The sequence below is a fragment of the Oncorhynchus nerka genome, linkage group LG24, assembly GCF_034236695.1.
Source record: "Oncorhynchus nerka isolate Pitt River linkage group LG24, Oner_Uvic_2.0, whole genome shotgun sequence".
NCBI lineage: Eukaryota > Metazoa > Chordata > Actinopteri > Salmoniformes > Salmonidae > Oncorhynchus > Oncorhynchus nerka.
In genome coordinates this window covers 95,443,426-95,459,659 of record NC_088419.1, presented here as the reverse complement: position 1 = coordinate 95,459,659, position 16,234 = coordinate 95,443,426, and the positions used below count along the sequence as shown (strand labels likewise).

Below are 16,234 nucleotides of genomic sequence, written 5' to 3'. Positions count from 1 at the left end.
TCATATTTAACTTCTCTAGGGTAGGGGGCAGCATTCGGAAGCTAGGATGAAAGGTGTGCCCAAAGTAAACTGCCTGCTACTCAGGCCCAGAAGCTAGGATATGCATATAGAAAACACTCTAAAGTTTAGGTAGGGTAGGGGGCAGCATTCGGAAGCTAGGATATGCATACACTCTGAAGTTTAGGTAGGGTAGGGGGCAGCATTCGGAATTTTGGATGAAAAGCATGCCCAAAGTAAACTGCCTGCTACTCAGGCCCAGAAGCTAGGATATGTAATATAGAAAACACAGTTTCCAAAACTGTTAACTTCCGTTAACTTCCGCACCAATCCGTTTAGCGGGATCATTTTTATCAACATCCGCTGAATTGCAGAGCGCCAAATTCAAATTAAATTACTAAAAATATTTAATTTTCATTAAATCACAAGTGCAATATACCAAAATACAGCTTAGCTTGTTGTTAATCCACCTGGCGTGTCAGATTTCAAAAAAGCTTTACAGCGAAAGCTATCCAAGCGTTTATGTTAGGACAGCTCTCTCAGCAGACAAAACATTACAAACAGCTAGCAGCAAAGTAGATTGGTCACGAAAGTCAGAAAAGCAATCAAATTAATTGCTTACCTTTGATGATCTTCGGAGGTTTGCTCTCACGAGACTCTCAGTTACACAATAAATGTTCCTTTTGTTCCATAAAGATTATTTTTTATATCCTAAATACTTCCATTTGGTTGGCGCGTTTTGTTCAGTAATCCACAGGCTCGTGCAGGTCACGACGAGTAGACGAAAATTCCAAATAGTATCCGTGAAGTTCGTAGAAACATGTCAAGTGTTTTTTATAATCAATCCTCAGGTTGTTTTTACAACAAATAATCTATAATATTTCAACCGGACGGTAGCATTTTCAATAGGAGAGAGAGAGAAAAGGTCTGCTCCGAGCTGCTCGCGCATGCAAAAATATAAGGACACCCAGCTATCCACTGACGCGATGTGATCATTCTGTCTCATTCTTCAGAATAAAAGCCTGAAACTATGTCTAAAGACTGTTCACACCATGTGGAAGCCATAGGGAAAGGAATCCGGTTGATATCCCTTTAAATGGAGGGAAGCCATGCAATGGAACAGAGAGGTTTTAGAAAATCAGCACTTCCTGGTTGGGTTTTCCTCAGGTTTTCACCTGCAATATCAGTTCTGTTATACTCACAGACAATATTTTGTGTTTTCTATCCTAATCTGCCAATTTTATGCAAATTCTAGCTTCTGGGCCTGAGAAATAGGCAGTTTCATTTGGGTACGTTTTTCATCCAAACATCAAAATACTGCCCCTTAGTATCAAGAGGTTAAAATAATGTCTGTGAGTATAACAGACCTGATATGGCAGGCGAAAACCTGAGGAAAATCCAACCAGGAAGTGCTGATTGTCTGAAACCTCTCTGTTCCATTGCATGGAAGTACTATTATTTTGAAAGGCTGTTTTTCCATTGAAAGCCTATCCACCATACAAAGACTTAGGACCCAGTTCGCGATCTCTGTGGCTTCCGCTACATGTGGCCAGTCTTTAGGCATTGTTTCGGGCTTTTACTCTGAAAAATGAGGGAGATACAGCACTTTCAATGAGTGGACAGTGGAAATTTCCAGACATGAGTCCAGCGAGCGATCAGGAGTGCGCCTTTCTTGTTTCTCCGTTTATATTGACGAAGCTTTTGTCCGGTTGAAATATTATTGATTATTTATGACAAAAACAACCTGAGGGTTGATTTTAAACATCGTTTGACATGTTTCTACAAACTTTTATAGTACTATTTTGATTTTTCGTCTGTCTGTTGTGACCTCGCTTCGTTCCAATGGATTGCTGAACAAAACGCACCAACAAAACTGAGATTTTTGGACATAAAGAGGGAAATTATCGAACAAAACAAACATTTATTGTGTAACACGGAGTCTACGGAGTGCAACCATACGAAGATCATCAAAGGTAAGTGATACATTTTATCGCTATTTCTCCCTTTTGTTACTCCTCTACTTGGCTTGTTACTGTTTGTAATGATTTGTCTGTTGGGCGCTGTCCTCAGATAATCGCATGGTTTGCTTCGCCGCTAAGCCTTTTTGAAATCTGACACAGCAGTTAGATTAACAAGAAGTTTATATTTAAGCTGGTGTATAACACTTGTATCTTTTATTTTTATATGTTTATTATGAGAATTTGAGTTTCACGCTCTGCAATTTCACCGGATGTTGTTTGAGACACAAGATGGAGCAAAGTTGCAGTGAAGCAATGAACAACAACAACAATAACAACAACAATATAAACAGCAACATTTCTTCTCACCACTTTGGGGTCACAGAGGCTGCTTTTGAGAAGCACGCGATATCGCTCCAGGAATTCATCGAAGGTGTAGCGGATAGGATAGCCAGCCTTCCTGATCCTAATGGTCTCCATCATCCCAGAGTAGCGCAGCTGACGCATACACAGATCCCTGTCAAACAGCTAAAACAGGGAAGCATACACAGATCCCTGTCAAACAGTGAAGCATACACAGATCCCTGTCAAACAGCTAAAACAGGGAAGCATACACAGATCCCTGTCAAACAGGGAAGCATACACAGATCCCTGTCAAACAGCTAAAACAGGGAAGCATACACAGATCCCTGTCAAACAGTTAAACAGGGAAGCATACACAGATCCCTGTCAAACAGTTAAACAGGAAAGCATACACAGATCCCTGTCAAACAGGGAAGCATACACAGATCCCTGTCAAACAGCTAAAACAGGGAAGCATACACAGATCCCTGTCAAACAGGGAAGCATACACAGATCCCTGTCAAACAGCTAAAACAGGGAAGCATACACAGATCCCTGTCAAACAGCTAAAACAGGGAAGCATACACAGATCCCTGTCAAACAGGGAAGCATACACAGATCCCTGTCAAACAGGAAAGAATCCCTGTCAAACAGGGAAGCATACACAGATCCCTGTCAAACAGCTAAAACAGGGAAGCATACACAGATCCCTGTCAAACAGCTAAAACAGGGAAGCATACACAGATCCCTGTCAAACAGGGAAGCATACACAGATCCCTGTCAAACAGCTAAAACAGGGAAGCATACACAGATCCCTGTCAAACAGTTAAACAGGAAAGCATACACAGATCCCTGTCAAACAGATCCCCCTGTCAAACAGATCCCTGTCAAACAGCTAAAACAGGGAAGCATACACAGATCCCTGTCAAACAGGGAAGCATACACAGATCCCTGTCAAACAGCTAAAACAGGGAAGCATACACAGATCCCTGTCAAACAGTGAAGCATACACAGATCCCTGTCAAACAGGGAAGCATACACAGATCCCTGTCAAACAGGGAAGCATACACAGATCCCTGTCAAACAGGGAAGCATACACAGATCCCTGTCAAACAGGGAAGCATACACAGATCCCTGTCAAACAGGGAAGCATACACAGATCCCTGTCAAACAGGGAAGCATACACAGATCCCTGTCAAACAGGGAAGCATACACAGATCCCTGTCAAACAGCTAAAACAGGGAAGCATACAGTCCATCTTTAGGCCAGTGGATATATTTCATAGGAGAAACAGTTTGAGATAAAAATTGATGTTAAAGTAACTATCAATTGTTTCCATATTTCTATGAAATACCAATATTTAATTAAAATATGAGTGAAATATGGTAATTGACTATGTTCAAAAGCAGATTTTCTCTGTTGGAATCGTGTGGGTGTACACCAACAACAGAATGGTGCGGGCATATAATGGTCATTAAAAATATGAATGTGAGTAGACCGTTGATTGGCCAGCTCAGCCAGTGAGCCGACATGACATCATGTTCTATAATGAAATAGCAAACATTTTTGAAAACAGTCTGAGATACAAGTCTGAGGTGTCTTTTTTTCTTCCAATTTATGCTTTGGCCAGAAATACGAGTATAGGATGAGACAACAACATTATCTGGGTACGAGTTAAGAGAATATGAACTGTTAAAAAAAGTGTGATTTTTTTTTTTTTTTACTGGACAGTTACAATGAGTGACAGACATTTCAAAACATCTGTCATAAATAATTAAGGTGACTGTATTAAAACCATAGAAGTACATATTATCCCTAATTGAATAGGACTTCTGACACACCATCGGCTTCTTGAAGTCGTTGGGTTTAATGCAGCGGATGAAGTAGGGCTGGCAGGCGGTCAGGGTCTTCATCAGGGCGTCTAGGGACTGACGGAACTGACCGCTCAACGTAGGAACACGCTTCTTAGCATCAACCGTTTGCTGCTGTGGAGAAAGAAAGAGAGTGAAATATATCAAGACAGAAAATATAAATATATAATACAGTATACAGAATACACAGTACCAGTCAAACGTTTGGAGACACCTACTCATTCCAGGGTTTTTCTTAATTTTTTTTTACTAGTTTCTACATTGTAGAATAATAGTGAAGGCATCAAAACGATGAAATAACACATATGGAATCATGTAGTAACCAAAAAAAGTGTTCAACAAATCCAAATATATTTTAGATTTAAGATTCTTCAAAGTAGCCATCCTTTGCCTTGATGACAGCTTTGCACACTCTTGGCATTCTCTCAACCAGCTTCATGAGGTAGTCACCTGGAATGCATTACAATTAACAGGTGTGCCTTGTTAGAAGTTAATTTGTGGAATGTCTTGCCTTCTTAATGCGTATGAGCCAATCAGTTGTGATGTGACAAGGTAGGGGTGGTATACAGAGGATAGCCCTATTTGGTAAAAGACCAAGTCCATATTATGGCAATAAAAGCTAAAATAAGCAAAGAGAAACATGTCCATCAATACTTTATGACATGAAGGCCAGACATGAAAGTTTCTTCAAGTGCAGTCGCAAAAACCATCAAACACTATGATGAAACTGGCTCTCATGAAAACCGCCACAGGAGAGGAAGACCCAGAGTTGCCTCTGATGCAGAGGATAAGATCATTAGAGTTAACTAACTGCACCTCAGATTGCAACCCAAATAAATTCTTCACTGAATTCAAGTAAAAGACACATCTCAACATCAGCTGTTCAGAGGAGACTGTGTGAATCAGGTCTTCATGGTTGAATTGCTGCAAAGAAAGCACTACTGAAGGACACCAATAAGAAGAAGAGATTTGCTTGGGCCAAGAAACACGTGCAATGGACATTAGACCAGTGGAAATCTGTCCTTTGGTCTGATGAGTCTACGTTTGAGATTTCTGGTTCCAACTGTCGTGTCTTTGTGAGACGCAGAGTAGGTGAACGGAGGATCTCTGCATGTGTGGTTCCCACCGTGAAGCATGGAGGAGGTGGTGTGATGGCGTGAGGTTGCTTTGCTTGTGACACTGTCAGTGATTTATTTAGAAATCAAGGCACACTTAACCTGCATGACTACCACAGCATTCTGCAGCGATACGCCATCCCATCTGGTTTGCACTTAGAGGGACTATCATCTGTGTAAGGGCTAGTTGGCCAAGAAAGAGAGTGATGGAGTGCTTGATCAGATGACCTGGCCTCCACAATCACCTGACCTCAACCCAATTGAGATGGTTTGGGATGAGTTGGACAGCAGAGTAAAGGAAAAGCAGCCAACAAGTGCTAGGCATATGTGGGATTTCCTTCAAGACTGTTGGAAAAGCATTCCAGGTGAAGCTGGTTCAGAGAATCCCAAGAGTGTGAAATGCTGTCATCAAGGCAAAGGGAGTCTACTTTGAAGAATCTAAAATATGTAATTATTTGTTTTTTCACTTTTTTGGTTACTACAAGAGAGAGAGAAAAACAGAGAGACAGCAACAGAGAGACCGAGACAGAGAGAGAGAGAGAGAGAGAGAGACAGCAACAGAGAGACCCGAAACAGAGAGAGAGAGAGAGACAGCAACAGAGAGACCGAGACAGAGAGAGAGACACCAACAGAGAGACCGAGACAGAGAGAGAGAGAGACAGCAACATAGAGACCGAGACAGAGAGAGAGAGAGAGACAGCAACAGAGAGACCCGAGACAGAGAGAGAGAGACAGCAACAGAGAGACCCGAGACAGAGAGAGAGAGACACCAACAGAGAGACCCGAAACAGAGAGAGAGAGAGAGACAGCAACAGAGAGACCCGAGACAGAGAGAGAGAGACATCAACAGAGAGACCCGAGAGAGAGAGAGAGAGAGAGACATCAACAGAGAGACCCGAGAGAGAGAGAGAGAGAGAGAGACACCAACAGAGAGACCCGAAACAGAGAGAGAGAGACATCAACAGAGAGACCCGAGAGAGAGAGAGAGAGAGAGAGAGACAGCAACAGAGAGAGTGTATGTATTCTTATTTTACTGTATCTGAGTGACTCTAAAATGTAGCTATTTTAAAGCACATTTCCTGCAATTCTACATGTTTTACCATGAGGCTGAGATTCTAAAAATGTTTATATGACATTTGGGGAATTTTTGATTCTCCCTGACTGTCTAGTTTTCACTTTGGGGATTGTTAATATATATATATATATTTTCCATTATCCTTTCTACATACTCTATAACTGGTTGTAGTCGTTTAGACACTGAAAATAATCAATATAGAGGAACCAATGAGGCAGCTTTGTGTTATATTGAATCTGCTCCAGGGGTTTCCTAGGCCTCTTTCCACGGGGTTCCCAGGGTTCCACTGACCCGTAGAGAGTTCTTGGGAGTGATGGTCATCTTGGGGTTGGCGGTGGCTATCTCGCCATTGGAGGAGAGCTCGTTCTGGAATGCCTGCTTTAGCATCTTATTGGAGGATTTCTCCACCAGTTGGATGAGGTCAGTGCTCAGAGCATCTCTGTTCTTCTCAAGGAAACCTAAATAACAACATGAGACTATACTAGTGCTTGTCCCAAATGGCACACTATTCCCTACATAGTGCACTACTTTTGACCAGGGCAAATAGGGAATAGGGTGCCATCTTGGGACGCAGTTACATTATACAGACTTTATAATGATTATATTAAACACAAATAGTGGGCAGGTTGAAATAAGTCAAGTGGATCTCAATCCAACACAGGTACAAACTCTGTCATTACAGTTTAGAGTCTAGCAATACGATGTTTGCGTCTTTGAATAATCTTTTGGGATACCTTTTGAATCGTAGTGGACCACCCCGGCAAAATGCTGGATTCCAAACTGAGTGTCATGGTTGTTTTTAGGGGGAACGTAGACATCGCCCTTCCCGTGTACCTGGTTCATCTTGTTGATCATGGTAGTATCTGTACCCTAAACAAACAGAGACAGACAGAGAGACAGAGAGAGACAGAGAGACAGAGAGAGACAGAGGGACAGAGAGACAGAGAGACAGAGAGAGAGAGAGACAGACAGACAGACAGACAGACAGACAGACAGACAGACAGACAGACAGACAGACAGACAGACAGACAGACAGACAGACACACAGACACACAGACACACAGACACACACAGACAGAACAAAGAACCCGAAGCGTTAGGACCTTTCCACTTGTCTGAGCCAGAACGGCCCATAGCGTAAGAGACTACTTCTTGTTTCTGTAGCTTGAGGCAGCTTGATGTACACGAACATCACCTAGACAGGACGCTAGTCCCTATATAGTGCACTACTATAGACCAGGACCCTATGGCTCCATATTCCCTATATAGTGCACTACTATAGACCAGGACCCTATGGCTCTATATTCCCTACATAGTGCACTACTATAGACCAGGACCCTATGGCTCCATATTCCCTATATAGTGCACTACTACTTTTTGGGGTTGCCGTTCCCCAATTACACTTCGCTCTTCGTGTGCAACTGATGATAAGGCCTATGTATGTTATTAGGTCTTCCCGAATAGCCCCTGTGGATAGGCCAGGGAAGAGAACCATAGCTCTAAAGTGCAAGTAACATTCCGAGTGAGGCCCTGTGATAGACTAGCGTCCTGTCTAGGTGATGTTCGTGTACATCAAGCTGCCTCAAGCTACTCTCTAATATGGAGCCATAGGTTCCTGGTCTATAGTAGTGCACTATATAGGGAATATGGAGCCATAGGGTCCTGGTCTATAGTAGTGCACTATATAGGGAATATGGAGCCATAGGGTCCTGGTCTATAGTAGTGCACTATATAGGGAATATGGAGCCATAGGGTCCTGGTCTATAGTAGTGCACTATATAGGGAATATGGAGCCATAGGGTCCTGGTCTATAGTAGTGCACTATATAGGGAATATGGAGCCATAGGGTCCTGGTCTATAGTAGTGCACTATATAGGGAATATGGAGCCATAGGGTCCTGGTCTATAGTAGTGCACTATATAGGGAATATGGAGCCATAGGGTCCTGGTCTATAGTAGTGCACTATATAGGGAATATGGAGCCATAGGGTCCTATAGTAGTGCACTATATAGGGAATATGGAGCCATAGGGTCCTGGTCTATAGTAGTGCACTATATAGGGAATATGGAGCCATAGGGTCCTGGTCTATAGTAGTGCACTATATAGGGAATATGGAGCCATAGGGTCCTGGTCTATAGTAGTGCACTATATAGGGAATATGGAGCCATAGGGTCCTGGTCTATAGTAGTGCACTATATAGGGAATATGGAGCCATAGGGTCCTGGTCTATAGTAGTGCACTATATAGGGAATATAGAGCCATAGGGTCCTGGTCTATAGTAGTGCACTAAATAGGGAATGGGGCACCATTTGGAGCCATTTGAGACGTGATCTTAAAGTGCAAGGCGGAGACTAGGTACCTTGGGGAAGTTGCTCTCCTCGTCGATAAGTGCCAGGATGTTAAGAGACTTGTTGGCCAGCACGTCCAGTGTTCTCTGGTTGTCGTTGTATTCAATGTGCTTCCAGACGATGTTCTCGCGGGCGTACTCGTCCTGCTCCAGCTTGAAGACATGCTTCACAAAGAACTGCTGCAGCTGCTCGTTGGCGAAGTTGATGCACAGCTGCTCAAAACTGTAACGAAACGAGCGAACGACCCACACAATAATCAAAAGATTGGTTCGACGCACTTTAGGACGATGACTAAAGTCAAAGGCCGACTGACGTTAGGGAGATTAAAGTCGTAAACTGACAGCTGTGCTGCACGGGTTGCAAACTAGATGGGAAGACATTTTCAATGTACCGATTCCATGGTTCATGAACCGATATGCAAAACAACGCAGGATTCAAAACGTAGAATTTTTACAAAATTCTTGCAACCAATAGAATGTAATATATATATATATGGGGGGGATACGAACATCCCAGCTCTGCAGATTCAGCTGCAAAGAGACAGAGTCATTAGATCATTTGTTTTGGTATTGTCCTAATGTAGCTTGTTTTTGGTCACAGGTTCAGGAATGGTTGGAGAAAGTAACATTTACCTGGAGCTAACGCTGCAAAGAACTTTTGTGAAACATCACAGCAGAGTTGAAATATATGGTGTTCAGAGATAGATGGAGTTGAGCTGAGGGGTGTTCAGAGATAGATGGAGTTGAGCTGAGGGGTGTTCAGAGATAGATGGAGTTGAGCTGAGGGGTGTTCAGAGATAGATGGGAGGTGTTGAGCTGAGGGGTGTTCAGAGATAGATGGGAGGAGTTGAGCTGAGGGGTGTTCAGAGATAGATGGGAGGAGTTGAGCTGAGGGGTGTTCAGAGATAGATGGGAGGGGTTGAGATGAGGGGTGTTCAGAGATAGATGGGAGGGGTTGAGGGTAGCTGAAGGATGGGACTGGATGGTGTTCAGAGATAGATGGGAGGGGTTGATGGTAGCTGAAGGATGGGACTGGATGGTGTTCAGAGATAGATGGGAGGGAATGATGGTAGCGGAAGGATGGGATTAAAAACAAATCAAATATATCTATTGTAAAATACATTGTGTCCATTTTTTCAAGAAAACCTGGGATTTCTTTTTGAAAAGTTCATGACATTTTGCAACCCTAATTCCCCCTGTGGGAATGAATGAATTATTTTGTGACGGTACAGACCTGTTTTTGTTGAAGTTCTCGAAGCCGAAGATGTCCAGCAGACCGATAGACTGTCTGACGTAGTTAGTGTCCTCAGGAGGAGGCTTGAACACAGCCTTGTTGATCTTCCCCACCACCCAGACAAACAGCCTACCATAGATGGCCTGGTGGAAAACAGAGCAACAGAGCATAATACTAGCAAACATTATCATACTGTCCTATTTGCATTGTACATTATCATACATTATCTTAGAGACATAATTATATTCTTGCCAAGCATCAACTCCTATGTTCATTACCTAGCCTGGTCCCAGATCAGTTTGTGCTGTCTTGTCATTTTCCCTCAATTTGGCAAGACAAGAAGTGGTACCAGCCTCACCTTGACAAATGCGTCTTTGCCGTCCATGGCCTGGGCTGAGGTAAGAGGTTTGGTCACACTCTCCCTGGAGGTCATGAAGGAACGCTGGGTCAGACTCTTCTCCAGGGCCTTGGGGTCCACCTGAACCACACACAGAGAGGGACATTACAGAGGACAGTGACATGTTAGTCTGGAGCTAACAGATATCACACCATATTCTTGTGTAACCTATCATATTCCTGAGAACCGAAAGCAGTTTCCAGGGTACGGAGACATCTAGAACGTCTGGGATTGAGGCTAGTGACAGGCTGGGATTGAGGCTAGTGACAGGCTGGGATTGAGGCCAGTGACAGGCTGAGATTGAGGCTAGTGACTGGCTGGGATTTAGGCTAGTGACTGGCTGGGACTGAGACCTGTGACAGGCTGGGATTGAGGATAGTGACAGGCTGGGATTGAGACTAGTGACAGGCTGGGATTGAGGCTAGTGACAGGCTGGGATTGAGGCTAGTGACAGGCTGAGATTGAGGCTAGTGACAGGCTGAGATTGAGGCTAGTGACAGGCTGAGATTGAGGCTAGTGACAGGCTGGGATTGAGGATAGTGATAGGCTGGGATTGAGGCTAGTGACAGGCTGGGATTGAGGCTAGTGACAGGCTGGGATTGAGGCTAGTGACAGGCTGGGATTGAGGCTAGTGACAGGCTGGGATTGAGGCTAGTGACAGGCTGGGATTGAGGCTAGTGACAGGCTGGGATTGAGGCTAGTGACAGGCTGGGATTGAGGCTAGTGACAGGCTGGGATTGAGTGACAGGCTGACAGGCTGGGATTGAGGCTGGGATTGTGACAGGCTGGGATTGAGGCTTGACAGGCTGGGATTGAGGCTAGTGACAGGCTGGGATTGAGGCTAGTGACAGGCTGGGATTGAGGCTAGTGACAGGCTGGGATTGAGGCACAGGCTGGGGAGTGACAGGCTGGGATTGAGGCTAGTGACAGGCTGGGATTGAGGCTAGGGCTGGGATTGAGGCTAGTGACAGGCTGGGATTGAGGCTAGTGACAGGCTGGGATTGAGGCTAGTGACAGGCTGGGATTGAGGCCAGTGACAGGCTGGGATTGAGGCTAGTGACAGGCTGAGATTGAGGCTAGTGACAGGCTGGGATTGAGGCTAGTGACAGGCTGGGATTGAGGCTAGTGACAGGCTGGGATTGAGGCAAGTGACTGGCTGGGATTGAGGCTAGTGACAAACTGAGATTGAGGCTAGTGACAGGCTGGGATTGAGTCTAGTGACAGGCTGGGATTGGGGCTAGTGACAGGCTGGGATTGAGTCTAGTGACAGGCTGGGATTGGGGCTAGTGACAGGCTGGGATTGAGGCTAGTGACAGGCTGGGATTGAGGCTAGTGACAGGCTGGGATTGAGGCTAGTGACAGGCTCACCTCCAGAAGTTTGACTGCCATGTTGAAATGATGTGACGTCATGACGTCACAGCTCTCCAGATTATTCAAAATGGTGGCTGGAAGGAACAAAGATACGGAAGTCAGTTACAGCAGGTACTTCAACAGACCAATGGATTTTGACATGCAGAAAAATGTCTTCCTCCCCAACAGCCCCAAACCATGACTCTATCTCAACTTGTCTTTCCGTGATTCCTCAACTCCTGTTTTTATCACCTCCTTCTAAACCTTATTATAGTAGTAGGCTTAAGGTAAAGTCCCAATACTAGACTAGGAGAGAGGGGTTGGGGTAAAGTCCCAATCCTAGACCAGGAGAGAGGGGTTGGGGTAAAATCCCAGACCTAGACCAGGAGAGAGGGGCTAGGGTAAAGTCCCAATCCTAGGGCAGGAGATGCAAGGAATAGGGTGAATAGAGCAAAATTATAAAACCCTCCCTGATCCTGACCTTCAGACATATAAACCTCTCCTCCCTGATCCTGACCTTCAGACATATAAACCTCTCCTCCCTGATCCTGACCTTCAGACATATAAACCTCTCCTCCCTGATCCTGACCTTCAAACATATAAACCTCTCCTCCCTGATCCTGACCTTCAGGCATATAAACCTCTCCTCTCCTCCCTGATCCTGATCTTCAAATATATAAACCTCTCCTCTCCTCCCTGATCCCGACCTTCAGACATATAAACCTCTCCTCTCCTCCCTGATCCTGACCTTCAGACATATAAACCTCTCCTCCCTGATCCTGACCTTCAGACATATAAACCTCTCCTCCCTGATCCTGACCTTCAAACATATAAACCTCTCCTCCCTGATCCTGACCTTCAGACATATAAACCTCTCTCTCCTCCCCTGATCCTGACCTTCAGACATATAAACACCTTCAGACATCCTCCTGATCCTGACCTTCAGACATATACACCTCTCCTCCTGATCCTGACCTTCAGACATATACACTGACCTCCCTGATCCTGACCTTCATATATAAACCTTTCCTCCCTGATTCCTCAACGATCCTGATCCTGTTCAGACATATAAACCTCTCCTCCCTGATCCTGTTCAGACATATAAACCTCTCCTCCCTGATCCTGACCTTCAGACATATAAACCTCTCCTCCCTGATCCCGACCTTCAGACATATAAACCTCTCCTCCCTGATCCTGACCTTCAGACATATAAACCTCTCCTCCCTGATCCTGATCTTCAACGATATAAACCTCTCCTCCCTGATCCTGACCTTCAGACATATAAACCTCTCCTCCCTGATCCTGACCTTCAGACATATAAACCTCTCCTCCCTGATCCTGACCTTCAGACATATAAACCTCTCCTCCCTGATCCTGACCTTCAGACATATAAACCTCTCCTCCCTCCCTGATCCTGACCTTCAAAGATATAAACCTCTCCTCCCTGATCCTGACCTTCAGACATATAAACCTCTCCTCCCTGATCCTGACCTTCAGACATATAAACCTCTCCTCCCTGATCCTGACCTTCAAGATATAAACCTGACCTTCAAACATATAAACCTCTCCTCCCTGATCCTGACCTTCCTCCCCCTGATTCCTGACCTTCAAACATATAAACCTCTCCTCCCTGATCCTGACCTTCAAACATATAAACCTCTCCTCCCTGATCCCGACCTTCAGACATATAAACCTCTCCTCTCCTCTCCTCCCTGATCCTGACCTTCAGACATATAAACCTCTCCTCCCTGATCCCAACCTTCAAAGTGGACGTTTCCCAGGTGCAGCATGGCGGCCAACAGTTTGTTGATCTCCCAGGAGTCATTCTCAGAGAACATCAGGATCTTCATGGCCGAGCGGAAGTGGGCGTACTCCTTAATGTCATCACGCCCATCGCAACTGGTGCAATTACCCTGACAACGCAGAACGACAACAACCAGGCTCAGAACAAGGATGATACTGATGCATTTTGGATCTGGTCCCCATTTACATCAATGAACAATTATCCGTTCACAACTCATACAGAAGCACTGGCAGCACTGTTTATTTTTATTTCATCTTTATAATTTTTTTGGTGTGAATTTTACCCCCTTTTTCTCCCCAATTTCGTGGTATCCAATTGTTTTAGTAGCTACTATCTTGTCTCATCGCTACAACTCCCGTACGGGCTCGGGAGAGACGAAGGTCGAAAGCCATGCGTCCTCCGATACACAACCCAACCAAGCCGCACTGCTTCTTTAACACAGCGCGCATCCAACCCGGAAGCCAGCCGCACCAATGTGTCGGAGGAAACACCGTGCACCTGGCGATCTTGGTTAGCGCGCACTATCTCAGGTGTTGGTAGTAGTACCAATGAGGTCCATAAACACAATACATGTAAATACAAACTATTAGCATATACACTGAGTATACGAAACATTAAGAACACCTTCCTAATATTGTGCTGTCCCATGTTGACTCCAATGCTTCCCACAGTTGTGTCAAGTTCAAATCAAATCAAATTATATTTGGCTGGATGTCCTTTGGGTGGTGGACCGTTGTTGATACACACGGGGAAACTGTTGTGTGTGGAAAAACCCAGCAGCGTTGCAGTTCTTGACACCAACCAGTGCCTGGCACCTACTGGCACCTATTACCATACCTCGTTCAAAGGCACTTAAATATTTTGTCTTGCCCGTTCACCCTCTGAATGGCACACACACAGTTCATGTCTCAATTGTCTCACAATTTTAAAATCCTTCTTTAACATGTCTCCTCCCTTTCATCTACACTGATTGAAGTGGATTTAACAAGTGGCATCAATAAGGAATCATAGCTTTCACCTGGATTCACCTGGTCAGTCTGTGTCATGGAAAGAGCAGGTGTTCATAATGTTTTGTCCACTCTGTGTATATGTCTGTGTTGTTACCATGGTGAGGTAGTTGTACTACATAGTCGTGTGTGTGGTTGTTACCATGGTGAGGTAGTTGTACTCGGAGGCATTGCCTAGAGACAGGATCTTCTTCTGTTCAGCTGGCATCCCCATCAACATACAGTAGAAGATGTGGTAGTTCCTCTCCTCAGGGGCCTGACAAACAAACACCCCTTTAATTGTCACACCCCTTTAACTGTAACACCCCCTTTAATTGTAACACCCCCTTTAACTGTAACACCCCCTTTAACTGTAACACCCCCTTTAACTGTAACACCCCCTTTAATTGTCACACCCCTTTAACTGTAACACCCCCTTTAACTGTAACACCCCCTTTAACTGTAACACCCCCTTTAATTATCACACCCCTTTAATTGTCACACCCCTTTAATTGTCACACCTTTTTAATTGTCACACCCCTTTAATTGTCACACCCCTTTAATTGTCACACCCCTTTAACTGTAACACCCCTTTAACTGTAACACCCCTTTAACTGTAACACCCCCTTTAATTGTAACACCCCTTTAACTGTAACACCCCCTTTAATTGTAACACCCCTTTAACTGTAACACCCCTTTAACTGTAACACCCCTTTAACTGTAACACCCCCTTTAATTGTAACACCCCTTTAACTGTAACACCCCTTTAACTGTAACACCCCTTTAATTGTCACACCCCTTTAACTGTAACACCCCTTTAACTGTAACACATATTTATTGACACACCCCTTTAATTGTAACACCCCTTTAAATGTCACACCCCTTTAACTGTAACACCCCTTTAACTGTCACACCCCTTTAATTGTCACACCCCTTTAACTGTAACATATATTTATTGACATTCTCTCATGGATGTAAATCCATGTCTCCTACCTGTCTGCAGACGCGAGACTTCTCCAAGAGGTACTGCTCTATCTTAGCCCCTTCGATGGCCCCGCCCTTAGTGAAGTTAATGTCTATGTACTTCCCAAAACGACTGGAGTTGTCATTGCGGATGGTTTTGGCATTACCAAAGGCTGAAAGAATAAGCAGAAGTTAAAATATGTAGTGTAAGGTAGTGAAAAAAATCAAATAAAAATGTCATTATAAAAGGGACCACAGGTCCACAGGGAGAACAGATTGAAATCACATGCATTGATTATTCTGGTGCAAGAAGATCCAAGCCTGATGAACGCATGAATCAATCAAATCAAATGGGAGGGGCTCTTTACGCCAGCCCCAAAGCCTTTACCCTCCAGTATAGGGTTAGCCTCCAGAATCTGTTGTTCTATCCAAGAGTGTTGTCCACTGACAGCAGCTAGGAACTGCAGCATCAACTTGGTGCTCTCTGTCTTTCCAGCTCCAGACTCGCCACTGAAACACACAGGGAACATTGTTTTTTTTTTTTAAAGGCTATTACAGTCTAAATGTACTCTTCTAGTTGATTTTATCATGGTGTATGGTCCTGTTTTTTTTTCAAACCTAGTTACTCCCCCCAACACACACAGGGGCAAAAATAATATGTGTTGAATCAAAAAGTGGTTTCCACTTCGATTTTCCACCAAAGAAAATCAATATGATGACATTTGAATCAATGTTGAAAACTGATCATTTTTTAATTTTTTTATCAAAAAGTTGTTTTCAGTGGCGACCCGTCAT

The 16,234-nt window shown here is 44.3% G+C and overlaps 1 protein-coding gene across 4 annotated transcripts in view; it reads right to left on the bottom strand.

Annotated features, from left to right (window-relative positions):
- The window catches only part of LOC115108701 (unconventional myosin-VIIa), an 82,380-nt gene that overhangs the window by 48,387 nt on the left and 17,759 nt on the right, over positions 1-16,234 (bottom strand). For 2 of the 4 annotated variants that reach the window (XM_065009356.1, XM_065009353.1), the window contains exons 6-17: positions 15,828-15,949; positions 15,470-15,612; positions 14,640-14,753; positions 13,446-13,599; positions 11,705-11,781; positions 10,298-10,417; positions 9,940-10,082; positions 8,718-8,928; positions 7,093-7,228; positions 6,650-6,816; positions 4,139-4,282; positions 2,325-2,483 (exon numbers count right to left, since the gene is read on the bottom strand). In XM_065009356.1, coding sequence (XP_064865428.1) covers positions 2,325-2,483; positions 4,139-4,282; positions 6,650-6,816; positions 7,093-7,228; positions 8,718-8,928; positions 9,940-10,082; positions 10,298-10,417; positions 11,705-11,781; positions 13,446-13,599; positions 14,640-14,753; positions 15,470-15,612; positions 15,828-15,949 — 1,690 coding nt within the window. Of the gene's footprint in view, positions 1-2,324; positions 2,484-4,138; positions 4,283-6,649; positions 6,817-7,092; positions 7,229-8,717; positions 8,929-9,939; positions 10,083-10,297; positions 10,418-11,704; positions 11,782-13,445; positions 13,600-14,594; positions 14,609-14,639; positions 14,754-15,469; positions 15,613-15,827; positions 15,950-16,234 lie in introns of those variants that run through there. The other 2 variants (XM_065009354.1, XM_065009355.1) reach the window with 2 other exon arrangements.